The sequence below is a fragment of the Petromyzon marinus genome, chromosome 43 (assembly GCF_048934315.1).
Source record: "Petromyzon marinus isolate PM22_M1 ecotype Great Lakes invasive population chromosome 43, UKy_Petmar_22M1.pri1.0, whole genome shotgun sequence".
Classification (NCBI taxonomy): Eukaryota; Metazoa; Chordata; class Hyperoartia; order Petromyzontiformes; family Petromyzontidae; genus Petromyzon; species Petromyzon marinus.
The window spans coordinates 11,028,332-11,048,753 of record NC_133709.1 but is presented as its reverse complement, the minus strand read 5'-3'; the positions used below and the strand labels follow the sequence as shown (position 1 = coordinate 11,048,753).

Genomic DNA, 20,422 nt, shown 5'->3' with positions numbered 1-20,422 from the left:
ATCACACAAGGTTATTGTATTTATACTAACATCACACAGTGTTATTGTATTTATACTAACATCACACAGGGTTATTGTATTTATACTAACATCACACAGTGTTAATGTATTTATACTAACATCACTCAGTGTTATTGTATTTATACTAACATCACACAGTGTTATTGTATTTATACTAACATAGCGCAGTGTTATTGTATTTATACTAACATCACACAGTGGTATTGTATTTATACTAACATCACAGAGTGTTATTGTATTTATACTAACATCACACAGTGTTATTGTATTTATACTAACATCACACAGTGTTATTGTATTTATACTAACATCACACAGTGTTATTGTATTTAGACTAACATCACACAGGGTTATTGTATTTATACTAACATCACACAGTGGTATTGTATTTATACTAACATCACACAGTGGTATTGTATTTATACTAACATCACACAGGGTTATTGTATTTAGACTAACATCACACAGTGTTATTGTATTTATACTAACATCACACAGTGGTATTGTATTTATACTAACATCACACAGTGTTCTTGTATTTATACTAACATCACACAACGTTATTGTATTTATACTAACATCACACAGTGTTATTGTATTTATACTAACATCACACAGTGTTATTGTATTTATACTAACATCACACAAGGTTATTGTATTTATACTAACATCACAGAGTGTTATTGTATTTATACTAACATCACACAACGTTATTGTATTTATACTAACATCACACAGTGTTATTGTATTTATACTAACATCACACAACGTTATTGTATTTATACTAACATCACACAGTGTTATTGTATTTATACTAACATCACACAGTGTTATTGTATTTATACTAACATCACACAGTGTTATTGTATTTATACTAACATCACACAGTGTTATTGTATTTATACTAACATAGCGCAGGGTTATTTAATGTACTTTTTACTTTACCAAAACGTTCACAATTAACGCGAGCGCACGCTGCAATTAATTCTCCTTTTTTTTAAAGACAATTTTTCAGGGATTTTTTTGTTGTTGTGTACCGTACAGATGTATTAGTTTTAACGTTCGCCAATTATGGTTTGGGGTAAATTCTTTCCGAGTTTCGTAAACGGTGGATTTGAGGCGACGCCGTAGGAAGAGGACAAAATAAATAACTATACATACTGTACTTTAAATGATTAACAATTAAGAATGTTTTCATGCCATTGCTAAAGTGCGTTAAATAACCCTGAGCTGCCCCGATGTATTCTTTGGTTCGCTCGTGTAAAGTCACGGCGGTATTTGTTTGATCTTTTTATACCGACGACGCCACTTTACCCAAACAACCAAAGAGTCAGGGGGGAGGGGGGGGAGGGGTGAGGGGGGAGGCGGAGTCAGGGGGGGGAGGCGGAGTCAGGGGGGGGAGGCGGAGTCAGGGGGGGGAGGCGGAGTCAGGGGGGGGAGGCGGAGTCAGGGGGGGGAGGCGGAGTCAGGGGGGGGAGGCGGAGTCAGGGGGGGGAGGCGGAGTCAGGGGGGGGAGGCGGAGTCAGGGGGGGGAGGCGGAGTCAGGGGGGGGAGGCGGAGTCAGGGGGGGGAGGCGGAGTCAGGGGGGGGAGGCGGAGTCAGGGGGGGGAGGCGGAGTCAGGGGGGGGAGGGGCTGTCCCTGACTCCGCCTCCCGCCGAGGCCACAGGGCCCCGGCTCTCCGCGACCATCCCCAGGCCGAGTTTCCTGGTCTCGGCTCCTCGTCCAACCTCCTCCTGCACTTCTTCAGCCTCCACCGCCGCCGCCGCCGCCGCCTCGTCTACGTCCACCTCGTTCTCCTCATTAGTTGACCACCACCACCACCATCATCATCATCGTCCAGCGTCACCCCCTAGCGCGTCCACGTCAACTCCACCTCCACCTCGTTGCAGCTAAGTCCGACCTCCGACCTCGTCCGCAGCCTTCCTCGTCGACTCCAACTCCAACCTCGTCTACCCCCCCCCCCTGCTGCTCACAGCACTCGCCCCCTCGCTCCCTCGGAGGGACCCCCAGGGCCCCCTCGCCCCCTCGGGGACCCCTGCGAGAGTGCCCCCCCCCCCAGCTCCCCCCTTACAGAGGGACTCCACTCCCCCTTTCTGGGGGTCCCCGCCCCGGCGACTCTTCATGGTCCCCCGCTTAGGGGGGGGGGGTGACCTTTTTTCATCCTAGAGACCCCCCAAAACTAGGGACCCCGGTTCGCTCCCTCCTACCCCCCTCCCCCCGGCTTAGGGGATCGCTTGAAGATCGGGGGACCGCTTCTTGACCCCCGGGTGCTACTCACAGAGACCCCCTTCGGTTAGCCGGGGTCCCCTAGGACCTGAGGCCCCCCCCCCCTCTAGGGAGCCATGAGGCGGATCCCCGACGGACCCCTGTGGGCCTGCGGGGTCCCGCGGGCTCGCTGGGTCCCTCTGCTGCTGCTGCTGGTCGTGATCCCACACTCGCTGGGGTCCCTAGCAGGTGAGAGAGGCGGTGGTGTTGTGGTGTTGTTGTGGTGTTGTGGTGGTGTTGTTGTGGTGTCGTTGTTGTGGTGTCGTTGTTGTGGTGTTGTGGTGGTGGTGTTGTTGTGGTGGTGTTGTTGTGGTGTTGTGTTGTTGTGGTGGTGTTGTTGTGGTGTTGTGTTGTTGTGGTGTTGTTGTGGTGTTGTTGTTTTGGTGTTGTTGTTGTGGTGTTGTGTTGTTGTGGTGTTGTTGTTGTGTTGTTGTTGTGGTGTTGTTGTGGTGTTGTGCTGGTGTTGTGGTGTTGTGTTGTTGTGGTGGTGTTGTTGTTGTGGTGTTGTGGTGTTGTTGTGGTGGTGTTGTTGTTGTGGTGTTGTGTTGTTGTGGTGTTGTTGTGGTGTTGTTGTTGTGGTGGTGGTGTTGTTGTGGTGTTGTTGTGATGTTGTTGTGGTGTTGTTGTGGTGTTGTGTTGTTGTGGTGGTGTTGTTGTGGTGTTGTTGTGGTGGTGTTGTTGTGTTGTTGTGGTGTTGTTGTGGTGGTGTTGTGGTGTTGTTGTGGTGTTGTTGTTGTGGTGTTGTTGTTGTGGTGTTGTTGTTGTGGTGTTGTTGTGGTGTTGTTGTGGTGTTGTGTTGTTGTGGTTGTGTTGTTGTGGTGGTGTTGTTGTGGTGTTGTGGTGGTGTTGTTGTTGTGGTGTTGTGTTGTTGTGGTGTTGTTGTGGTGTTGTGGTGTTGTTGTTGTGGTGGTGTTGTTGTTGTGGTGTTGTGTTGTTGTGGTGGTGTTGTTGTGGTGTTGTTGTGGTGTTGTTGTGGTGTTGTGTTGTTGTGGTGTTGTTGTTGTGGTGGTGTTGTTGTGGTGGTGTTGTTGTGGTGTTGTTGTGGTGTTGTGTTGTTGTGGTGGTGGTGTTGTTGTTGTGGTGTTGTTGTTGTGGTGTTGTTGTTGTGGTGTTGTTGTGGTGTTGTTGTTGTGGTGTTGTGGTGTTGTTGTTGTGCTGCTGCTGCTGGTCGTGATCCCACACTCGCTGGGGTCCCGAGCAGGTGAGAGAGGCGGTGTTGTTGTGGTGTTGTTGTTGTGGTGGTGTTGTTGTGGTGTTGTTGTAGTGGTGGTGTTGTGGTGTTGTTGTGGTGTTGTTGTGGTGGTGTTGTGTTGTTGTTGTGGTGTTGTTGTTGTGGTGGTGTTGTTGTGGTGTTGTTGTAGTGGTGGTATTGTGGTGTTGTTGTGGTGTTGTGGTGTTGTTGTTGTGGTGTTGTTGTGGTGTTGCTGTGGTGGTGTTGTTGTGGTGTTGTTGTGGTGGTGTTGTTGTTGTGGTGTTGTTGTGGTGTTGTTGTGGTGTTGTGGTGTTGTTGTGGTGTTGTTGTTGTGGTGTTGTTGTGTTGTTGTGGTGTTGTGCTGGTGTTGTTGTGGTGTTGTGTTGTTGTGGTGTTGTTGTTGTGGTGTTGTTGTGTAGTTGTTGTGGTGTTGTTGTTGTTGTGTTGTTGTGGTTGTGGTTGTGTTGTTGTGGTGGTGTTGTTGTGTTGTTGTTGTGGTGTTGTTGTTCTGGTGTTGTTGTTGTGGTGTTGTTGTGGTGTTGTTGTTGTGGTGTTGTGGTGTTGTTGTGGTGCTGCTGCTGCTGCTGGTCGTGATCCCACACTCGCTGGGGTCCCGAGCAGGTGAGAGAGGCGGTGTTGTTGTGTTGTTGTGGTGTTGTTGTTGTGGTGGTGTTGTTGTGGTGTTGTTGTGGTGTTGTTGTTGTGGTGTTGTTGTGGTGTTGTTGTTGTGGTGGTGTTGTTGTGGTGTTGTTGTTGTGGTGGTGTTGTTGTGGTGTTGTTGTTGTGGTGTTGTTGTAGTAGTGGTGTTGTGGTGTTGTTGTGGTGTTGTTGTGGTGGTGTTGTGGTGGTGTTGTGGTGTTGTTGCGGTGTTGTTGTTGTGGTGTTGTTGTGGTGTTGTTGTTGTGGTGTTGTTGTGGTGTTGCTGTGGTGGTGTTGTTGTGGTGTTGTTGTTGTGGTGTTGTTGTGGTGTTGTTGTGGTGTTGTTGTGGTGTTGTTGTGGTGGTGTTGTTGTTGTGGTGGTGTTGTTGTGTTGTTGTTGTGGTGTTGTTGTGGTGTTGTTGTGGTGTTGTTGTGGTGTTGTTGTGGTGCTGTGGTGGTGTTGTTGTTGTTGTTGTGTTGTTGTTGTGGTGGTGTGGTGGTGGTAATGATTGTGGTGTTGTGGTGGTATGGTGGTGGTGATGTAGTGGTGGTGGTATGGTGGTGGTAGTGATGGTGGTGTTGTTGTGATGGTGTTCTTGTGGTGGTGGTGTGGTGGTGGTGTGGTGGTGGTGGTGGTGTGGTGGTGGTGGTGTGGTGGTGGTAGTGATGGTGGTGTTGTGGTGTGGTGGTGTTATGGTGGTGGTGGTGGTAGTGGTGATGGTGTTGGTGGTGGTGTTGTTGTGGTAGTGGTGGTGGTGTTGTTGTGGTGTTGTTGTTGTGGTGTTGTTGTGGTGGTGTTGTTGTGGTGGTGGTGTTGTGGTGTTGTTGTTGTTGTTGTGGTGTTGTTGTTGTTGGTGTTGTTGTGTTGTTGTGGTGTTGTTGTTGTGGTGTTGTTGTTGTGGTGTTGTTGTTGTGGTGTTGTTGTTGTGGTGTTGTTGTGGTGTTGTTGTTGTGGTGTTGTTGTGGTGTTGTTGTGGTGTTGTGGTGTTGTTGTGTTGTTGTTGTGTTGTTGTGGTGTTGTTGTTGTGGTGTTGTGTTGTTGTTGTGTTGTTGTGTTGTTGTTGTGGTGGTGTTGTTGTGGTGTTGTTGTGGTGTTGTTGTTGTGGTGTTGTTGTTGTGGTGTTGTTGTTGTGTTGTTGTGGTGGTGTTGTTGTGGTGTTGTTGTGTTGTTGTGGTGTTGTTGTGGTGGTGGTAGTGATTGTGGTGTTGTGGTGGTATGGTGGTGGTGATGTAGTGGTGGTGGTATGGTGGTGGTAGTGATGGTGGTGTTGTTGTGATGGTGTGGTTGTGGTGGTGGTGTGGTGGTGGTGGTAGTGGTGGTGGTGTGGTGGTGGTGGTGGTGGTGTTGTTGTGGTAGTGGTGGTGATGGTGGTGTGGTGGTGTTGTTGTGGTGTTGTTGTTGTGGTGGTGTTGTTGTGGTGGTGTTGTTGTGGTGGTGGTGTTGTGGTGTTGTTGTTGTTGTGGTGTTGTTGTTGTGGTGTTGTTGTGTTGTTGTGGTGTTGTTGTGGTGTTGTTGTTGTGGTGTTGTTGTGGTGTTGTTGGTGTGGTGTTGTTGTGGTGTTGTTGTGTTGTGGTGTTGTTGTGGTGTTGTTGTGTTGTTGTGTTGTTGTTGTGTTGTTGTTGTGTTGTTGTGTTGTTGTGGTGTTGTTGTTGTGGTGTTGTTGTTGTGTTGTTGTTGTGGTGTTGTTGTGGTGGTGTTGTTGTGGTGTTGTGGTGTTGTTGTGGTGTTGTTGTGTTGTTGTGGTGGTGTTGTTGTGGTGTTGTTGTTGTTGTTGTGGTGGTGGTAGTGATTGTGGTGTTGTGGTGGTATGGTGGTGGTGATGTAGTGGTGGTGGTATGGTGGTGGTAGTGATGGTGGTGTTGTTGTGATGGTGTTGTTGTGGTGGTGGTGGTGTGGTGGTGGTGGTGGTGGTGGTAGTGGTGGTGTTGTGGTGTGGTGGTATGGTGGTGGTGGTAGTGTTGATGGTGGTGGTGTGGTGGTATGGTGGTGGTGGTAGTGTTGATGGTGGTGGTGGTAGTGGTGATGGTGGTGGTAGTGGTGGTGGTGTTGTTGTGGTAGTGGTGGTGATGGTGGTGGTGGTGTTGTGGTGTGGTGGTGTTATGGTGGTGGTGGTAGTGGTGATGGTGGTAGTGGTGGTGGTGTTGTTGTGGTAGTGGTGGTGATGGTGGTGGTGGTGTTGTTGTGGTGGTGGTGGTGGTGTGGTGGTAGTGATGGTGGTGTTGTGGTGTGGTGGTGTTATGGTGGTGTTGTGGTGGTAGTGGTGATGGTGGTGGTAGTGGTGGTGGTGTTGTTGTGGTAGTGGTGGTGATGGTGGTGGTGTGGTGGTGGTGGTAGTGGTGGTGTGGTGGTGGTAGTGATGGTGCTGTTGTGGTGTGGTGGTGTTGTGGTGGTATGGTGGTGATGGTGTGATGGTGGTGGTGTGATGGTAGTGGTGTTGTCGTGGTGGTAGTGTTGTGGTGGTGATGGTATGGTGGTGGTGTTGTGGTATGGTGGTAGTGTTGTGGTCATGATGGTATGGTGGTGGTGTTGTGGAGATGGTGGTGTGCTCATCTTGGTGTGGTGTTGTGATGGTGATGTGGTGGTGTTGTGATGGTGTGGTGTTGCTGCCGTGGTGATGTGATGGTGATCGATGGTGGTGGAGGTTGATGTATTGTTCGTGATGATGGTGTTGTAGTGAAAGTGATAGAATTATGGCATTTGATGTGATTGTGTTTTTCTTTATGTCATTGGTGATGGTGTTCTGCTGTCAGGGATGGTGACGGTTGTGATGGTGATGATTGGGATGACAGTTTTGTGTTGATGGTGATGTTAATGGTGTAATTGTGCTAATTGTGATGTTCTGCAAGTTATGATGTAGGTGTTAATGATGGTGTTGGCTGCGCTGTGGTAATGGTGTGTATATGTTGCCGTTTTTGATAGTGTAATGACAGCATGGTATTGTTGTGGTTACATTGGCGATTATTGTAATTATGGTAAGGATGGTGCTGTGGTATGAATGATGTAATGATGATGTGGTGATGGTGGCGTGGTATTGATAATTGTGATGACGACGCAGTGATGGTGGCGTTTTCGTGTCAATGAAGATGATGGTGTTGGTGTTATGGTTTGATGTAACGTATGTTTGAACTTCTTCCCGCGCCGCATGTAGCCAACCAACTGTGCTCATCGAAGGTGCTGTTGATGATGTTGGTGTAGTCCTAACGATGTGATGATGATTGTTGTGATGTGATACAGTACTAACAATGATGATACCACTATGTTATGACGGGTGGTGATGATGCCACTATTGATGATGATGATGGTGATATTCAAGTTGTCGTAACGGTGGTGTTTAGGCGTGGTGTTGGTGGTGATGGCGTTGGGGGATCTTATTAACATCATCGTGATGATGGTAATAATAATAATGATGGTGGTGGTGCTGGGTTATTTGTTTACCCGGGAAAGTCTGAGTCTCGAGACGCAGTAGGGGACAATTGCCACTGCTGCTGTGTGTGAATCCAGTTAAGGAATCTGGGACGCCACGGTGGTTTGGAGATGTTAACTACCTCGCTGGGTATACACGAGGTCATGGGTTCAACCCCGGCCCCTGATGAATGTTGTATATTTGGAGTTTGCGGTGTCTCTCTCTCTCGCTCCCCGTGGGGGCGTGGATTTGTCTCTGGATCCTCCGGTTTTCCCCTCCACATTTAAAATCAACATCACGTGCTTCGAAGTATTTGGCTGCTATAGATTTCCACGTGATAAGCCACTTCCGTTTGAGCTATCTTTTCTGATAGCCAGGTCGCTTCTTTATTTAATTTGCAGGTCATATTTCAGCATTGGGGTGTATGGCCAATTTCGCTGTTAGTGTCTCTGGTTCATGGCTGATTTAACTTCTTACGCACCGCACGTAGCAAACCGTGCTAATCGGAAGTGAGTGACTCATAAGGCTGTAACGTCCAGAGATGAGTCTTGCCAGGAAATGGCTCTGTTGATGTTACGTCAAGTTTTTGGAGTTGGCAATGGGTTCATTACCCCGTAGTGGTCTCGCATAGTGACTCATGGACACACGGAGAGACCCACAGACTCGCAATGGAGTCCTACATCCTCACATTGGGATTCATAGAGTCACAGAGATTTCACAGTGGTTCAACTCGTGTGTCGTCTCACTGAGTGACTCATGGACTCACGGAGAGACCCACAGACTCGCATGTAGTCCTATATACTCACACTAGCTTTACTACCCGGCTTCGCCCGGGACTTGGATTCACCACGGCCGGCCGCCTTTGTCTCCCCAGTGGCGATGTTGACACATCACTTACTCGTTTGAGGCTGAGTCGACCTAGGGGAGGCCCAGGACCGGTTCAAATAATCGTCACCGGTGGTGGCCGTGAGCGGGAATGAAACTCGATGGTGGTGGTGGTGGAGGTGCAGTCTCATCTAGAATGTAGGCAAGTTCAGATCGTTGTTGTTGTTCACACTTCTGTCAACCGATTTCATTTGTGGTGATGTCGGTGATGACGATATCGTCATCTGTAGGTCGGCGATGGCGATGTCGTTATGTGTATGTTGGTGTTGGTGGTGATGGCCATTGTAGGTCGACTCAGCCTCAAATGAGTACCTGGTGTCATGTGTAAACAACTCCACTGGGGAGACAAAGGTGGTCGGGCGTAGTGCTGGCCACCCACCTCCTTCGTGTGTTGTGCCGGCCTTCATTGATGCTCGCTAACAGCACTTACCCCGACAGTCAGTTAAGGCTATAGGGGCGGATCTTTGTCTTTGGGGAGTGGTGGCGCAGTGGTTGGCGCAGTGGTTAGTGCACTGTGCTAGGAACCCGGCGACCTGAGGTCAATTGCTGCTCACGAACAATAACAGTGGCCACCCACCTCCTTCTGTGCCATTCCGGCCTTCATTGATGCTCGCTAACAGCACTTTCCCCAATAGGTTATATAGGGTATGTTTGACTTTGGTGTTGTAGGTGGTAATTGTGATGATGTCAGTGGTGATGTTGTTGATGAGGATCGTGATGATGATGGTGATGGTGAAGATAGAGGTGCTGGTGTTAATAGCGACGATGATGATGTCAGTGGTGATGTTGTTGATGAGGATCGTGATGATGATGATGATGATGGTGAAGATAGCGGTGCTGGTGTTAATGGCGACGATGATGATGTCAGTGGTGATGTTGTTGATGAGGATCGTGATGATGATGGTGAAGAATAGCGGTGCTGGTGTTAATGACGATGATGATGGTGGTGATGTTGTTGATGAGGATCGTGATGATGATGATGGTGAAGATAGCGGTGCTGGTGTTAATGGCGACGATGATGATGTCAGTGGTGATGTTGTTGATGAGGATCGTGATGATGATGGTGAAGATAGCGGTGCTGGTGTTAATGGCGACGATGATGATGTCAGTGGTGATGTTGTTGATGAGGATCGTGATGATGGTGAAAATAGCGGTGCTGGTGTTAATGGCGACGATGATGATGGTGGTGATGTTGTTAATGAGGATCGTGATGATGATGGTGATGGTGAAGATAGCGGTGCTGGTGGTAATGGCGACGATGATGATGGTGGTGATGTTGTTGATGAGGATCGTGATGATGATGATGGTGAAGATAGCGGTGCTGGTGTTAATGGCGACGATGATGATGTCAGTGGTGATGTTGTTGATGAGGATCGTGATGATGATGAAGATAGCCGTGCTGGTGTTAATGGCGACGATGATGATGGTGGTGGTGATGTTGTTGATGAGGATCGTGATGATGATGATGATGGTGAAGATAGCGGTGCTGGTGTTAATGGCGACGATGATGATGTCAGTGGTGATGTTGTTGATGAGGATCGTGATGATGATGATGATGGTGAAGATAGCGGTAGTGGTATCAATGACGACGATCATAACGGTGAAAGTGATGATGATGATGGTGAAGATAGCGGTAGTGGTATCAATGACGACGATCATAACGGTGAAAGTGATGATGATGATGGTGAAGATAGCGGTAGTGATATCAATGACGACGATCATAACGGTGAAACTGATGATGTTGTTACTTGATTCGTCGCTTTCGTGACTGCAGGAAGTACTCTTTGGTACCTCCGGTAAAGTCACGGAGAAAGAGAAGATAATAAATCAAATAATAGCGGACGACGTTTGGATTTGCAACACTAGCAATCATCATCAGGTACAAATGAAAAGAGAAAACAAACCTAGTGAACTTAGAAATAAAATGCGATACAACACAGAGAGTCGGCCAACACAACAGCAGTCAACACCCCACCTGGTTGATTAACGTTCTTCCAAAGAATGCTAAATTTAAGAGAGGGATAAAACACAGAACCGTGCACGCACAGGCAAACACAAAGGCGTAGGCATTGTTTTCTCTGTGTGCCTGTGTGTGTGTGTGTCTCTCTCTGTGTGCGTCTCTGTCGTTAACGATAATGGTGACGGCATTGTTGACGATGGCGGTACTTGTATTAATGACGATGACGACGACGATGCTAATGATGTCGCTGTTGGTGCTGCCGTGGCGTCCGTAGAGAAGGACCTGTCGCGCATGCTGCACCACTACAGCCTGCTCTCGCTGGGGGAGCTCACACACTCCGTGTCCCGCCGAGCCCTGGGGGCTCCGGCTTCCCTGGAGAGATACCTCACCTTTTCGGCCCTCGACAGGTAAGCCCAGGGCCTCGCTGGCGAACTTCGCCAGCGTGTGTGCAGAGAGTGAGTGAGTGAATGTGTGTGCAGAGAGTGAGTGAGTGTCTTGTGTGCAGAGAGTGAGTGTGTGCAGAGAGTGAGTGTGTGTGTTGTGTGCAGAGAGTGAGTGTGTGTTGTGGACAGAGAGTGAGTGTGTTGTGTGCACAGAGAGTGAGTGAGTGTGTTGTGTACAGAGAGTGAGTGTGTGTGTGCAGAGAGTGAGTGAGTGAGTGTGTGCAGAGAGTGAATGAGTGTGTTGTGTACAGAGAGTGTGTGTGTGCAGAGAGTGAGTGTGTTGTGGACACGAGAGTGATTGAGTGTGTTGGGCACACAGAGTGAGTGAGTGTGTGTGTGCAGAGAGTGAGTGAGTGTGTGCAGAGAGTGAGTGTGTGTGTTGTGTGCAGAGAGTGAGTGTGTTGGACACAGAGAGTGAGTGAGTGTGTACAGAGAGTGAGTGTGTTGTGGACAGAGAGTGAGTGTGTTTGGCACAGAGAGTGAGTGTGTTGTGTGCAGAGAGTGAGTGAGTGTGTTGTGTGCAGAGAGTGTGTGTGTGTGTGCAGAGAGTGAGTGAGTGTGTGCAGAGAGTGAGTGTGGACAGAGAGTGAGTGTGTACAGAGAGTGAGTGAGTGTGTGCAGAGAATGAGTGAGTGTGTTGGACACAGAGAGTGAGTGAGTGTGTGTGCAGAGAGTGAGTGAGTGTGTTTGGCACAGAGAGTGAGTGAGGGTGTTGGGCACAGAGAGTGAGTGTGTGTGTGCAGAGTGTGTGTGTGTAGAGTGTGTGTGTGTAGTGCGTGTGAGTTTGTGCGAGTGGTTGAGACTGTTGGTGCAGCGATTGAGCGTTCTGTGCGACGAGCCCAGCGACCCGAGGTCGATTTCCACTCACAAGCAACATCGGTTACTCTTATCTGAACCGGTGAGCAGGAATCGAACTTGGGTTACCGGTTTGTAGCACAGCATTCTTAACCACTGCACTACCGTTCCCCACAAACACCACACAAACAAAGATCCCCCGTGTAGCCTTTAATAGACTTTTGGGGCAAGTGCTGTTGGCGAGTAGCACTGATGAAGGCCGGCGGGGCACACGAGGGGATGGGTGGCCAGCACCACGCCTGGCCACCTTTGTCTCCCCAGTGGCGATGTTTACACACCGCACCAGGTACTCAATCGAGGCTGAGTCGACCTAGGCGAGGCCCAGGACCGTCAAGACTACCGTCACCGGTGTTCGTGAATGGAAATCGAACCCGGGTCGCCGGGTTCGTAGCGACGACGGCTATTTGTTAAAACAACAACAACCGCCATTCGCCAGTAAGTGGCGGTGACGTCACCACGACGCTTGTGCCAGGCCATGTGCACCCTGAGGCCACGTGAAGTGCCGAACGCCCGCTGGCAGGAGGTCACGGGGCAGACCCAAGTGCCACGGGTCGACTGACTGAGATGACTGAGATGACTGGCTGATGCACCACCTGTGCCCCCTACTGTGCCAACCTGCTGTGTTTTAGCCACCCGGCGCTCCGCTCGTTGTTGTGAGCGTCGCTCCTCCGCCCTCCGTTGTTGTTGGAGGGCGACCGCCTCCAACTGCCCAGTAGCAGCGTCCTTCACGAGCCTCCTCCACAGAGGCCGATCTTGACACCGCTGGTATCAGTCATCGGCAAGTCCACTCAGCTCCACGCCCTCCTGTACCACATCACTCCATCTCTTCTCTAGCCTGCACTGTGCCCATTTGGCCCCCTCTGTCTGGCCGAAAAAAAGGTGTTTAGGTATCTGATGGCTGGGCATGCGGGCGACATGACCCAGCCCACGCAGCCTTGCCTGCCGCTACACCACCGCGCACACACACGCATGTGTTGTTTGTGCTCATCCTACGCGGCCATCGGACACCGCACGGCGACCGGCACGATGAAACACGGCGGAACGGCGGGTGAGCGCACGACGCGAGGTCAGCTTAGGGCCGCAGCTGTGCCCACTCCTTCCTCACGCTTCCCACCGTCACTCCCCCCCCCCCCCCCCCCCCCACGGCTGCTGACCAGCGCAGCGATATACGGTCAGATCACCTCTATGGCCCACTTGGTGTGGCGGGGCCCTGTTCCAGCAGTCTATCGACCAAAGGGGCTGCTGCTGTACGCGTGAACAACGACGAAGCGTGAACAATGACAAAGTGTGAACAATGATAAAGCGTGAACAATGACAAAGCGTGAACAACGACGAAGTGTGAACAAGGACAAAGCGTGAACAACGACTAAGCGTGAACAATGACAAAGCATGAACAAGGACAAAGCGTGAACAAGGACAAAGCGTGAACAAGGACGAAGCGTGAACAACAACAAAGCGTGAACAAGGACAAAGCGTGAACAATGACAAAGCGTGAACAAGGACGAAGCGTGAACAATGACGAAGCGTGAACAAGGACAAAGCGTGAACAATGACAAAGCGTGAACAAGGACGAAGCGTGAACAATGACAAAGCGTGAACAAGAACAAAGCGTGAACAATGACAAAGCGTGAACAAGAACAAAGCGTGAACAATGACAGTGTGAACAATGACGAAGCGTGAACAACGACGAAGCGTGAACAATGACAAAGCGTGAACAAGGACGAAGCGTGAACAACAACAAAGCGTGAACAAGGACAAAGCGTGAACAATGACAAAGCGTGAACAAGGACGAAGCGTGAACAATGACGAAGCGTGAACAAGGACAAAGTGTGAACAACAACAAAGCGTGAACAATGACAAAGCGTGAACAATGACAAAGCGTGAACAACAACAAAGCGTGAACAAGGACGAAGCGTGAACAAGGACAAAGCGTGAACAATGACAAAGCGTGAACAAGGACGAAGCGTGAACAATGACAAAGCGTGAACAAGAACAAAGCGTGAACAATGACAGTGTGAACAATGACGAAGCGTGAACAACGACGAAGCGTGAACAATGACAAAGCGTGAACAAGGACGAAGCGTGAACAAGGACGAAGCGTGAACAATGACAAAGCGTGAACAAGAACAAAGCGTGAACAATGACAGTGTGAACAATGACGAAGCGTGAACAACAACAAAGCGTGAACAATGACAAAGCGTGAACAATGACAAAGCGTGAACAATGACAAAGCGTGAACAAGGACAAAGCATGAACAACAACAAAGCGTGAACAAGGACGAAGCGTGAACAATGACAAAGCGTGAACAACAACAAAGCGTGAACAATGACAAAGCGTGAACAAGGACGAAGCGTGAACAAGGACGAAGCGTGAACAATGACAAAGCGTGAACAACAACAAACAAGGACGAAGCGGGAACAATGACAAAGTGTGAACAAGGACAAAGCGTGAACAACAACAAAGCATGAACAACGACGAAGCGTGAACAATGACAAAGCGTGAACAAGGACGAAGCGTGAACAAGGACGAAGCGTGAACAATGACAAAGCGTGAACAAGGACAAAGCGTGAACAATGACAAAGCGTGAACAATGACAAAGCGTGAACAAGGACAAAGCGTGAACAAGGACGAAGCGTGAACAAGGACGAAGCGTGAACAATGACAAAGCGTGAACAAGGACAAAGCGTGAACAATGACAAAGCGTGAACAATGACAAAGCGTGAACAATGACAAAGCGTGAACAATGACAAAGCGTGAACAAGGACGAAGCGTGAACAATGACAAAGCGTGAACAATGACGAAGCGTGAACAACAACACAGCGTGAACAATGACGAAGCGTGAACAACAACAAAGCGTGAACAAGGACAAAGCGTGAACAATGACAAAGTGTGAACAATGACAAAGCGTGAACAAGGACAAAGCGTGAACAATGACGAAGTGTGAACAACAACAAAGCGTGAACAAGGACAAAGCGTGAACAACGACGAAGCGTGAACAATGACAAAGCGTGAACAAGGACAAAGCATGAACAAGGACAAAGCGTGAACAACGACGAAGCGTGAACAAGGACGAAGCGTGAACAATGACAAAGTGTGAACAATGATAAAGCGTGAACAATGACAAAGCGTGAACAACGACGAAGTGTGAACAAGGACAAAGCGTGAACAACGACTAAGCGTGAACAATGACAAAGCATGAACAAGGACAAAGCGTGAACAAGGACAAAGCGTGAACAAGGACGAAGCGTGAACAACAACAAAGCGTGAACAAGGACAAAGCGTGAACAATGACAAAGCGTGAACAAGGACGAAGCGTGAACAATGACGAAGCGTGAACAAGGACAAAGCGTGAACAATGACAAAGCGTGAACAAGGACGAAGCGTGAACAATGACAAAGCGTGAACAAGAACAAAGCGTGAACAATGACAGTGTGAACAATGACGAAGCGTGAACAACGACGAAGCGTGAACAATGACAAAGCGTGAACAAGGACAAAGCGTGAACAAGGACAAAGCGTGAACAAGGACGAAGCGTGAACAACAACAAAGCGTGAACAAGGACAAAGCGTGAACAATGACAAAGCGTGAACAAGGACGAAGCGTGAACAATGACGAAGCGTGAACAAGGACAAAGTGTGAACAACAACAAAGCGTGAACAATGACAAAGCGTGAACAATGACAAAGCGTGAACAACAACAAAGCGTGAACAAGGACGAAGCGTGAACAAGGACAAAGCGTGAACAATGACAAAGCGTGAACAAGGACGAAGCGTGAACAATGACAAAGCGTGAACAAGAACAAAGCGTGAACAATGACAGTGTGAACAATGACGAAGTGTGAACAACGACGAAGCGTGAACAATGACAAAGCGTGAACAAGGACGAAGCGTGAACAAGGACGAAGCGTGAACAATGACAAAGCGTGAACAAGAACAAAGCGTGAACAATGACAGTGTGAACAATGACGAAGCGTGAACAACAACAAAGCGTGAACAATGACAAAGCGTGAACAATGACAAAGCGTGAACAATGACAAAGCGTGAACAAGGACAAAGCATGAACAACAACAAAGCGTGAACAAGGACGAAGCGTGAACAATGACAAAGCGTGAACAACAACAAAGCGTGAACAATGACAAAGCGTGAACAAGGACGAAGCGTGAACAAGGACGAAGCGTGAACAATGACAAAGCGTGAACAACAACAAACAAGGACGAAGCGTGAACAATGACAAAGTGTGAACAAGGACAAAGCGTGAACAACAACAAAGCGTGAACAACGACGAAGCGTGAACAATGACAAAGCGTGAACAAGGACGAAGCGTGAACAAGGACGAAGCGTGAACAATGACAAAGCGTGAACAAGGACAAAGCGTGAACAATGACAAAGCGTGAACAATGACAAAGCGTGAACAAGGACGAAGCGTGAACAATGACAAAGCGTGAACAAGAACAAAGCGTGAACAATGACAGTGTGAACAATGACGAAGCGTGAACAACGACGAAGCGTGAACAATGACAAAGCGTGAACAAGGACGAAGCGTGAACAAGGACGAAGCGTGAACAATGACAAAGCGTGAACAAGAACAAAGCGTGAACAATGACAGTGTGAACAATGACGAAGCGTGAACAACAACAAAGCGTGAACAATGACAAAGCGTGAACAATGACAAAGCGTGAACAATGACAAAGCGTGAACAAGGACAAAGCATGAACAACAACAAAGCGTGAACAAGGACGAAGCGTGAACAATGACAAAGCGTGAACAACAACAAAGCGTGAACAATGACAAAGCGTGAACAAGGACGAAGCGTGAACAAGGACGAAGCGTGAACAATGACAAAGCGTGAACAACAACAAACAAGGACGAAGCGTGAACAATGACAAAGTGTGAACAAGGACAAAGCGTGAACAACAACAAAGCGTGAACAACGACGAAGCGTGAACAATGACAAAGCGTGAACAAGGACGAAGCGTGAACAAGGACGAAGCGTGAACAATGACAAAGCGTGAACAAGGACAAAGCGTGAACAATGACAAAGCGTGAACAATGACAAAGCGTGAACAATGACAAAGCGTGAACAAGGACGAAGCGTGAACAATGACAAAGCGTGAACAATGACGAAGCGTGAACAACAACACAGCGTGAACAATGACGAAGCGTGAACAACAACAAAGCGTGAACAAGGACAAAGCGTGAACAATGACAAAGTGTGAACAATGACAAAGCGTGAACAAGGACAAAGCGTGAACAATGACGAAGCGTGAACAACAACAAAGCGTGAACAAGGACAAAGCGTGAACAACGACGAAGCGTGAACAATGACAAAGCGTGAACAAGGACAAAGCATGAACAAGGACAAAGCGTGAACAACGACGAAGCGTGAACAAGGACGAAGCGTGAACAAGGACGAAGCGTGAACAATGACAAAGCGTGAACAAGGACGAAGCGTGAACAACAACAAAGCGTGAACAAGGACGAAGCGTGAACAAGGACGAAGCGTGAACAAGGACGAAGTGTGAACAAGGACGAAGCGTGAACAAGGACGAAGCGTGAACAACAAAGCGTGAACAACGACGAAGCGTGAACAAGGACGAAGCGTGAACAATGACAAAGCGTGAACAATGACAAAGCGTGAACAATGACAAAGCATGAACAACAACAAAGCGTGAACAAGGACGAAGCGTGAACAAGGACGAAGCGTGAACAAGGACGAAGCGTGAACAATGACAAAGCGTGAACAAGGACGAAGCGTGAACAACAACAAAGCGTGAACAAGGACGAAGCGTGAACAAGGACGAAGCGTGAACAAGGACGAAGTGTGAACAAGGACGAAGCGTGAACAAGGACGAAGCGTGAACAACAAAGCGTGAACAACGACGAAGCGTGAACAAGGACGAAGCGTGAACAATGACAAAGCGTGAACAATGACAAAGCGTGAACAATGACAAAGCATGAACAACAACAAAGCGTGAACAAGGACGAAGCGTGAACAAGGACGAAGCGTGAACAAGGACGAAGTGTGAACAAGGACGAAGCGTGAACAAGGACGAAGCGTGAACAACAAAGCGTGAACAACGACGAAGCGTGAACAAGGACGAAGCGTGAACAAGGACGAAGCGTGAACAAGGACGAAGCGTGAACAAGGACTAAGCGTGAACAACGACTAAGCGTGAACAACAACAAAGCGTGAACAACGACGAAGCGTGAACAAGGACGAAGCGTGAACAAGGACGAAGCGTGAACAAGGACGAAGCGTGAACAATGACAAAGCGTGAACAATGACGAAGCGTGAACAATGACAAAGGGTGAACAAGGACGAAGCGTGAACAAGGACGAAGCGTGAACAAGGACAAAGCGTGAACAAGGACGAAGCGTGAACAAGGACAAAGCGTGAACAAGGACGAAGCGTGAACAAGGACGAAGCGTGAACAAGGACGAAGCGTGAACAAGGACAAAGCGTGAACAAGGACGAAGCGTGAACAAAGACAAAGCGTGAACAAGGACGAAGCGTGAACAAGGACAAAGCGTGAACAAGGACGAAGCGTGAACAAGGACGAAGCGTGAACAATGACAAAGCGTGAACAAGGACGACGCGTGAACAAGGACGAAGCGTGAACAAGGACAAAGCGTGAACAAGGACGAAGCGTGAACAAGGACAAAGCGTGAACAAGGACGACGCGTGAACAAGGACGAAGCGTGAACAAGGACAAAGCGTGAACAAGGACGAAGCGTGAACAAGGACAAAGCGTGAACAAGGACGAAGCGTGAACAAGGACGAAGCGTGAACAAGGACGAAGCGTGAACAAGGACGAAGCGTGAACAAGGACGAAGCGTGAACAAGGACGAAGCGTGAACAAGGACGAAGCGTGAACAAGGACGAAGCGTGAACAAGGACGAAGCGTGAACGCGCGCAAGGGCTGGGCCCTACAGCCGTCTGTCGGAAAGTTGAAGTCAAACTTGGGAATGGTTCAACGCCGGGCGGTTATGCTGCAGCTTCTTTGGGCACGTGTAAAGAGGAACACGGGTTTCCTGCTGCGCATGTGGCTCGCTGGCTTGCTGATAAGCCGTTTAATAAATTATAAAAATAGATGTATTAAATCTAGAATGACTGACTTTGGGCCTGAACGGATACAGCACTTGTCCCAAACGGTACATTGAGGCTTTACAGGGGGGGGGGGGTCTTTGTCTTTGTGCCCGTGCGTGCGTGCGTGTGTGTGTGCGTGCGTGCGTGTGTGTGTGCGTGCGTTTGTGTGTGTGTGCGTGCGTGTGTGTGTGCGTGCGTTTGTGTGTGTGCGTGCGTGTCACAGTGGGGAGTGGCAGTGCAGCGGTCAGCGCCACGCTGCGTTATGAACCTGGCGACACGGGTTCGATTCCCGCTCGCGGTCTACACCCAGTGACGATTATCTGAACCGGATACTGGGCCTCCCCTAGGTCGACTCGGCTTCAAATGAGTACCTGGTGCGGTGTGTAGTAAACATCGCCACTGGGGAGACAAAGGCGGCCGGGCGTGGCGCTGGCCACCCACCCCCTTGTGTGTCGTGCCGGCCTTCACAGGTGCTGCTCGCTAACAGCACTTGCCCCAAGAGTCTGTGAAAGGCTATACGGGGGATCTTTGTCTTTGTGTGTCCCGCAGGGATTTCCGTCTTCTGCTCATTCCCAACGGCGTGCTCTTCACGCCGACGTTCCGTGCCGAGTTGTGGGGGGTGGGCGGTCGGGTGAGGAGCATCCCCGTCGACACGCACTCCTTCTACAGCGGATCCGTGCTCGGTGAGAGTGGTGGGGGGCCGCCCGCTCCCCCCCTCCCCCCATCCCCCGCCCCCGCCCCCTAACGCCGCTGGCGAGCGGCACAAGTGGAGCGTCCGCCAGTCGTCTCGGTCGGTTAACCTGGGTCAACAACACCCGGGTTTGTCCCGTAACCCCTGCACCTAACCTGGCACGTCAAGTCAACCTGCAACGCTTCTAAATCTGTTGATATATTTGGAATGTGTTAATGTAGTTGGTGTTCATGTAACGCGTGACGGGGTGATGTGTGGTTTTGATGAGACGATGCGATGTATTGATGTTTGTGATGTGATGATGATGATGTGGTGATGTACAGGTGAGCAGGGTTCGCGAGTACAGGCCCACTTGGACCACGATGATTTCACAGCGCGGATCATCAGCCAAGGCCAAGAATACCACGTGGAGGTGATCATCATCATCATCACCATCGTCACCACCATCATCATCATCACCATCGTCACCACCATCACCACCGTCACGATCATCAGTCAATTCCACGAGTGCGACATGGAGGTGCTCATCATTCACCAGCGCCACCATCATTACCATCGTCACCACCATCGTCACCATCATTACCATCGTCACCACCATCGTCACCATCATTACCATCGTGACCACCATCGTCACCATCATTACCATCGTGACCACCATCGTCACCATCATTACCATCGTCACCACCATCGTCACCATCATTACCATCGTCACCACCATCGTCACCACCATCGGCCAACTCCTCAAGTACCGCATGGAGATCCCCATGGCTCAACCGTCGCCACCATCGTCACCACCGTTGACGTCACTATCACCACCACCACCACCATCACCAACACCAACACTCCACCACCTTCATCACAATGCTTCCCGTCTCCCATCCCATCACCCCCCTCCCCCCGGTAGCCCCTGTGGAGGCTGACGAACGGCACGGCGGCCGATGGCCGCCTGGTGGTCTACCGAAGCGTGGACGTGCGGCCCC

General features: G+C 49.4%; 1 protein-coding gene across 1 annotated transcript in view; it reads left to right on the top strand.

The window, feature by feature from the left end:
* Window positions 1–1,629: 1,629 nt before the first annotated feature.
* The window catches only part of LOC116951388 (disintegrin and metalloproteinase domain-containing protein 17), a 45,067-nt gene continuing 26,274 nt past the window's right edge, over window positions 1,630–20,422 (top strand). Inside the window, 5 exon segments of the mRNA XM_076073838.1 lie at window positions 1,630–2,476; window positions 10,642–10,774; window positions 19,301–19,434; window positions 19,766–19,854; window positions 20,347–20,421. Of these exon segments, the coding sequence (XP_075929953.1) occupies window positions 2,365–2,476; window positions 10,642–10,774; window positions 19,301–19,434; window positions 19,766–19,854; window positions 20,347–20,421 (543 nt within the window). The 5' untranslated portion in view covers window positions 1,630–2,364.